The sequence below is a fragment of the Pelodiscus sinensis genome, chromosome 18, assembly GCF_049634645.1.
Source record: "Pelodiscus sinensis isolate JC-2024 chromosome 18, ASM4963464v1, whole genome shotgun sequence".
In the NCBI taxonomy this organism is placed as follows: Eukaryota; Metazoa; Chordata; order Testudines; family Trionychidae; genus Pelodiscus; species Pelodiscus sinensis.
The window spans coordinates 20,105,147-20,112,800 of record NC_134728.1 but is presented as its reverse complement, the minus strand read 5'-3'; the positions used below and the strand labels follow the sequence as shown (position 1 = coordinate 20,112,800).

The 7,654-nt window shown below is 50.1% G+C and overlaps 1 protein-coding gene across 2 annotated transcripts in view; it reads right to left on the bottom strand.

The window, feature by feature from the left end:
- Nucleotides 1–234: 234 nt before the first annotated feature.
- The window catches only part of PTGIS (prostaglandin I2 synthase), a 51,666-nt gene continuing 44,246 nt past the window's right edge, over nucleotides 235–7,654 (bottom strand). For both annotated transcript variants that reach the window (XM_075901225.1, XM_025189264.2), the window contains exons 9-10: nucleotides 1,379–1,530; nucleotides 235–540 (exon numbers count right to left, since the gene is read on the bottom strand). In XM_075901225.1, coding sequence (XP_075757340.1) covers nucleotides 396–540; nucleotides 1,379–1,530 — 297 coding nt within the window. In that variant the 3' untranslated portion in view covers nucleotides 235–395. The remainder of the gene's footprint in view (nucleotides 541–1,378; nucleotides 1,531–7,654) is intronic.

Sequence of the window (7,654 nt, the reverse complement as noted above, 5' to 3'; positions counted from 1 at the left end):
AGCAGAGCGGGGCCAGCAACGGGGCTGGCCTGGGGACCAAGGCATGCAGCAGAGCCCAGCAGCTAGGAGGAGAGCCTGGTCAGCTCTGCTGCTGAAGCCCAGGAAAGCTTGGAGTCCATTAGCAGAGGGGCCAGAATTGACCTCTCCTGGCCCAGCAAACTCCCTCGTGTCCCAAGGGTGCCAGATCAGGGAGGCCCAATCTGTACAGTCAAATAGCATTAATGCTGCAGGCTAGCAGGTGCAAAGCCAACACAATGGCGACTTTTATTTTGGTAATGTTTTTTCTAACTGCTACCATTACCCCAGCCCAATGGAGTAATTAATAAAGCCAAAATATACTGCTTGGATTGAGAACCAGCCAGCTGGATGGCGGAAGGGAAGCCATTGCTATTGTACTAGTCTTTCAGCTTATATCGAATGATGATGTCATGCTCTGGCTGTAACATTCCGAAGCCGTATCGTCCCTTGTCAAATCCTGGGATTCTTTCTTCAGGATCTTTTAGTTCCAAGTCAAAATTGGTTAACAAGATGAAAACAAACCTAAAATGATAAAATGAGCAGCTTAGTGACATATATGAGACTGACAATCCACTAGTTTTTATGCTTAGAAGGTAAATAAAGAGGTAACTGGTAGTTCTTCCTCTAGTTAAGGTTGCTGGATACTTCCCATTATTAACACCCAGTTTTCAGTTTATGACTTTGCCATACTTCAACCAGTTGGGCGGGAATTTTCCATGCCAGCTGCCTGCCACGGGCTGAATTATTTTGGAAAGTTTCAGAAAAAATGGTTTACTCATTTCCATTAATAACATTAGGGAAAATACATTGTACAACTTGAAGAAGTGCAATTGACAAAATATTATGTGATTATAGCATTAAAGATTTATCAGAATGCATGCATGCAATGGGGCCCAATGTAGATTGCAATGGAAAACTTAATTCTGGAATTTCCTAAGTTTTGCATCCATAATATAACTTTGACTTTACAGTCTTAATATTCTTTTGATCTAGTTTTTTTGTGTGCAGCATATGTATGAAGTTACAGTACAGCGAGGGGCCAGGAAGCATTTCCACTTTACTACCACAGTACACAATGCAGCATAAATAACTAATTCACAAGTTATTTGGAGATTTGTAATCTATGGTGTTAAAAATACATACTTGAAAAATAAATACAGATGGTTTTCCAAAAGAGTTTATAGGATGGAGGAGTAGATACAGTGTTTACAAATGATCTCAGCCTGTATTGTGTTCATACAAAGAATATGGCAGAGGCATTAGAGGTTCATGTAACTCCACAAGAAGGTTCTTATCCCTAATATTAAAATTACAAGTGGCCAGAATAATTAAGTATCATAGACGCTCTGCATTTACTTACTGTTTGATGCTATTGACTGCGTGGTACTTCCCAATACATGTGTTAATTCCTGCTCCCCATGGCATGTTGTAATACTTGAGCCTTTCCCCGCCTTTATAGAAATCCCTTTTCTCTGTGTTGTCTGCGGTCAGGAATCTGTCGTATTTAAATTTCTGAAAAAAAACAACACATGTCCCTCACCCAGTTATTCTCTGTCCCACAGGACTAGATGGCTATTTCTGAACACAGAAACAACCACGTGCTGTATATTGGTGTAACCCCCAAGGAGATTACCTAGATTCCTGGGGTTCTGTCTGCCGGCAGCTCAGGGAGAGGCACACTGTCCCTGGTAGGGAGGGGGAGCCAAGGCAAACTCAGAGTCTGCCTGGCAACGAATAGGGAGTGAACTGCCCCTCCCAGGGAGTTCAGGAAAGGGGAACGCCATTGTTTTTTCTGAGTCAGTCTGGAGCCAGCCAGGGCAAGGGAAGGACTGGCTGTGTGGGAAGCTGGTAAGGCCCAGGCCTGCGTGCAGGGTCCCCCCTGAGAACTGGCCTCTAGGGACCTGAAAGCAAGATCCCTCAGCTGGGTTTTCCTTCTTCACTGATGATTCCCAGTTTGTAGAGTTTGCTGGGAAACTTCCCCAGCCAGGCTGAGTTAGCCCTCCCGCTCCCTAGGTGAGACCAGTCACCACATGGTCTGCTCTGCTCTGTCTGCTAGTTCAGGGCTTCTGCCTGCTGTGTGTGTGTCTGGGCGCTGGGCCAGGAGACGACAGTTTGGATGTTAGTACAGTTGTGTAATCTGCACCTTAAGCCCTGCACCGAAGCAGCCTGATTCCTGCCTGAATAGGATCCCTGCTAGCAGAGATCAGCCCCTCTGCAGTGACTGAGGAGTCCAGAGTCATCTCTGAGCCGGAGGATCATTCATGGAGTTTGTGAGTGCACCATCTTTTAGTTAGTCAGGGAATTTGTTTTGGGGACCCCCTACTCCCTGAACTGTGTCCTCAAGCCAGGAAGCAAGGGTCTGGGGATTTTATAACCTGCTGCATATTAAACCTGTGGAGGGATTTACCACTTTCTCCCGCTTGTGAGTCCTTTGGACTGTACTGAACCCAGTCAGCCACGCTGCTAAACCACTGCAGAGGAGAATTTTGTGGTCGTAGGTCATCAAGGGCCCCAACAAAGTACACGTACCAACAGGACACTAATCTTACATTTGCTACATCGAGTCACATGACTGGGAAAAGTCACAGGTATTAGCAGCGTGGGCACCGGTGAACCTAAAAATAGTGTTTTACCCTGTTACGTTATAATTGTTTCCTGTTTAATATAATTATTGTGTTGAATATATTGTATGTGTTTGTGTTATTTTTTGAAGTCTCCAACTATCTGGCAAGTAAGTGGGGATTACCCTGTGGTTAGAATTTTCCTCCCAAACTGCCCTGGTGACCCTGCCAGGAAGGAGTGAGGGGGGTGGAGGCACCGCCAAATAAATTCAGAGGAAAAAATAAAGAAGATACACCCTGCTGAGTGGGTGGCAGGATCCAGAAGAATCCAGACCAGTCCACCGAAACCTGTAGGCAGATTGGCATTAAAGAAGGTAATCGGGTGGAGAGCGACGCTCCATTGGTATTCTGCGATCACCTGAAATGCTCTTGTGGAGGAAAACACTAAGCTTGTTATACACCAATTGGAAGATACTCTGAGAAGTAGCAGAGGGGTAACCATGTTAGTCTGTAGCAATAAAAACAACAAGGAGTCCTGTGGCACTGTGACAGAGCAGCTGCCTTTAAGGGTAAAATCCAGCCCTGGGAGAGGGCTGAGAGCAAAGCCTGCTGCTCAGGCAGATACTGCCCATTAGGGCCCAGCTGGGGGCTGGATAAATAAGAGCTCTGGGAGTGAGGAGAAGACAGAGACACTCTTGCTCTAGCAGGGCAACAGGAAGGACGAGGGTTGCCAGATGTCCTGATTTGAACTGGACAGTCCAGTATTTGAGCTTTCTGTTCAGAAAACAAATTGAGGAAAATATAAATGAGAAAATATAAGTGTCCGGTATTTTCTAAATAAGATCTAATGTAGATTGTGATGTAATGTCAAGTGTGTCTGGTATATCTGTTGAAACCATTTGGCAACCCTAGGAAGGACCTGGCTGCCAGGGAAGATGGAGGCTTCCTGAGGCAGAGCAAGACTGGGGAAGCTCTGGTTTGGCTCCACTCCCAGGTTGGAGGCCTGAGGCAAGGCCTGAGTGTAGTAGGGCTGTAGAGAGAGAGTCAGGCTAGAAAGAGATCCACACTCCCTTGCCAATGATGGGTGGCCATTTCAGACTGCAGTTTGCCCCTGTAACAGGGACTAGATGAAGACTGGTAATGGGTCACTGAGGCAAGGTGGGTATAGAGGAATTTGGGGTTCCCTGGGAGGGGAGAACCTCAGAGTGCAGAGACACAGACTGGTGATAAACATCTACCCCTCAGAAGGGGGTGGGAGACAACCGTAGTGGGCACTGCCAGAGGGCAGTGTCCTGAAGCGGATGCTGTGGTCCGGGGGTGATGTGGGTCCAGAAGTGGAGCATGGAGTGAGGACACAAAGAAATACCAGCCAGAGGGAGGCGTCCAGTGGGCAGATAAGAGCTAATTCCCTGTGCTACCAGCAGGAGGCACCATGGTGGTGGGTTTGCCCTGTGACAGGCACCTTGAAGACTACCAGATGCATCTGACAAAGTGGGTTTTGCCTACAAAAGCTGACACCCAAATAAATCAGTTAGTCTTTAAGGTGCCACAGGACTCCTCATGGATTCTGAGAAGTAGGGGAGACTATGATGAGACGTGCTTTCCAAAAAAAGATAGGTCAAAAGAGCAATGTCCCGAGGAAAGTACAGATATGGACTTCCCTATCTCGGGCCACCTAACTAGACTTTAGGGAGATGAGAGGACAGTTGTCTTCTAACGAACGTGGTATAGACTGGGAGAGGGAGAACAGAGCAAAGAACACCAGCATGGGTTTGGAGATGGGAGGTTTAGTCCTAGAGGAATTCTGCAACTGTTACAGTTGGAGCCACAGTAAAATTGCAGAATTCCCCCAGGACTGGAGGTTACCAACCTCTAACCTTCGAAGTGTGTGTCCCCTGCCCTGCTGCAGTGCGACATTCAATAATTGGGTATGTTGTAGGCGCAAGAGGGGAAACGGTTTTCTTCATTTTCAAATCTATTTTTTTCTCTCTTAAATAAGCTATACATCATTCATCTTCTACTGTAACTTGTAAGAGGTTGTTAATGTGAAAGAGAACCATCGCTGACTATCATGAGTGCTGGGGGAACCTCTGTCTTCTGAGTGTGAAACCTCCAACCCAGCAGTTCCAAGTTCCACTGGGAATGGCACAAAATGAGGCTTGGAAGAGGCACAAGTTTCTCTCCTCATAGAGACAATGGACAAAGGCTCATGGTGGAGTACGTGGAGACCTGAATTGTGGGTGCAGGGTGATCCACCATAGCAGACACAATCAAGAGTTTCTTCCATACTGGCTTTGAAATGGGGAGTTTTCAATGATCCCACCCAGCTGGCAACAAACCCAGTCATTTCCCAGTGCTCTCCTTTGAAATCATGGAAACATCTGTCCTTCTCTAAACCTTGCTTGCCTGCAGAGCAGACAACTATGGTGACTGCGTGCTTTCATCTGGGTGACTCACATGTGGAAACCTCCAGTCATGCAAAGTACAGGCAGTCCCCGAGTTACGCGGATCCGACTTATGTCGGATCCGCAGTTACGAACGGGGCCGTTCCTCTCCCTGGTCTCCAGCAGACCAGGGAGAGGAAGCAAAGCGGCGGAACACGTGGGCAGTGGACAGGGCTGTCCGCTGCCCATGCGCTCCGAGGCTTGGCTCTGCTTTGCTCTGCTTTGCCCCCGTCCCCCCGCCCCCCTGGTCTGCAGACCAGGGGGACGGGGGGGGGGGCAAAGCAGAGCCAAGCCGCGGAGCGCACGATCAGCTGACAGCCCAGAAGCGTCTGGGCTGTCAGCTGGCCGGGCGCTCCGCGGCTTGGCTCTGCTTTGCCCCCCCCCCCGTCCCCCTGGTCTTCAGACCAGGGGGATGGGGGGGGGGGCAAAGCAGAGCCAAGCAGAGCCAAGCCGCAGAGCGCGCGGTCAGCTGACAGCCCAGAAGCGTCTGGGCTGTCCGCTGCCCGCGTGTTCCGCCGCTTTGCTCCCCGTCCCCCTGGTCTGCAGACCAGGGGGACGGGGAACAAAGCAGAGCAAAGCCGCGGAGCACGCGGGCAGCGGGACAGCCGCGGCGCGTCTGGGCTGTCCCGCTGCCCCCGTGCTCCATGGCTTTGCTCCGGACACCTGTGGTACAGCAGCTGGGGCGCTGCCAGTTGGTCCCGTAGCGCCGCTCTGGGCGCTACTGGACCAACCGGGCAGCACCCCAGCTGTTCTGCCCCAGGCATCCTGATTCAGCCACTGCTGGTCAGATTCAGCAGCGGCTGAATCAGGACGCCTGGGGCAGAGCAGCTTGGGTGCTGCTGGGTTGGTCCAGTAGCGCCGAGGAGCGGCGGCGCTACTGGACCAACCCAGCAGCACCCCAGCTGCTCTGCCCCAGGCATCCCCAAGTCAGCCGCTGCTGAAACTGACCAGTGGCTGACTACAGGAAGCCTCTGCCCCGGGCTTCCTGGAATCAGCCGCTGATCAGTTTCAGCAGCAGCTGACTTGGGGATGCCTGGGGTTCTTAAGTTGAATCTGTATGAAAGTCAGAACTGGCGTCCAGATTCAGCTGCTGTTGAAACTGATCATCCAACTGGAAAACCCACCATTGTGGCTGATCTTTCTCACCTATTAGGGCACCAGCTGATTGTCCTAGAATTGCTCATATGGCTCAAACCTATTTCCTTCAATGGGGGTTTCCCCAAATAGAGACTGTGGGAATTGACCCTGGATACCTGATACATTCAAGGGTAGAGGAGAATGGACTAGCCTACGACTCTTAATTTTGTGCATTTGTATTGACAAATTCTGAAAAATCATTAAGGGAAGGCAGCTTGGTCCAGCGTTGAGGGCACCACTCCAGGAATGAGAAGATGTGGGTTCTACTTTTCGCTCCGCTAGTGACTTTGTGACCTCGGGCAAATCACTTCATCTCTTTATCTCTTTTCTCCATGTGTAACATGGCAAGAGTGATATGTGCCCATAGGCCCACCAATGGATGGGGGCAAAGGGGACAATTGCCCTGGGGCCTGGTGATTCAAAGAGTCCTGGTTCTCTGGCTGCCGTTGTTGCTGTAGTAGCAATGGCAGCATGCTCCGGGCCGTGGTAAGGGCTAGGAGGGGGAGTGCCATGTTTTGGGCAGTGCTGAAGACTGGCTGCTTTTGGCCCCACCCCTTCTGGAAGCCCTACCTCGCCACCTTGTCCAGGGGGCTGCAGAGGCTGTCGGCTCCACTGTGTGCCCACATTGACGTGTACTCTAGCACATATACCTACATCCCGCAGAAGGAAGGGTGTGAGGCAGTCCTGCTGGGAATCAAGGGAGTCTTTCTCAAGCATTTAACTGCACGGGAGAACTTTACTTAGTGCTAACTCTCCTCAGAGCAAGCAAACAAACGGTACTGATTGGAACACCTCTGTGGTGTCCATACTTGACAGAGGAACTATTCTGTGAGGCTCCCCAGTGTGTATCAGTAACACGAATGGCATTTTTCACTCTGGCTCCATGGCGGGGCAGTGGACTGGACTCTGACATCAGCTTGTCTCTCACTTGGGCACCCAGCAGGGTTCAGGGTGATCTTGGAGGGAAGTGCACTTCAGTCAGAAAACGGTTGCAGGGGACCGCTTCCCTAGCAAGGAGTAGCATGAGTCTTGGCCTCCTTGTATCTGCAGAAACAATGCCAATATTCTGAGGCCATGTTCTGGAAACTCGAATGGGAAAACATTGGTTCATAAGAAGCAATAGGGAGCTGCCAGGACCCAGCCTAGCTAAGCTACCCAACTGGAGGCAGGCATTGCTCTGCAGAATCAATGTACTGACACCTGACGCGGGAACAGCATTACAAAACGTGCCAGACGTGCTGTGATGATCCTTTCCCACATTTGGTCTCTAGGCTTTCACAGTGTGCAGCAACGTCTCTGGAATCACACCTTTCTAGCACTTCATTTCCCAGCGATTACAAGAGCAGTGTCTCTGCCACAGAAGTGTTTGCAGCACTAAGTAAGCTAAGTTGGTCGGGCTGTTTCGCTCCCCCAAGCTTTGCTGCCCCCTCTCCCTATGATAGCCAATAGAGTCAGAGCTCTTCTTTGTTCAGTTTTCCCTTGCAGTACTCTTAG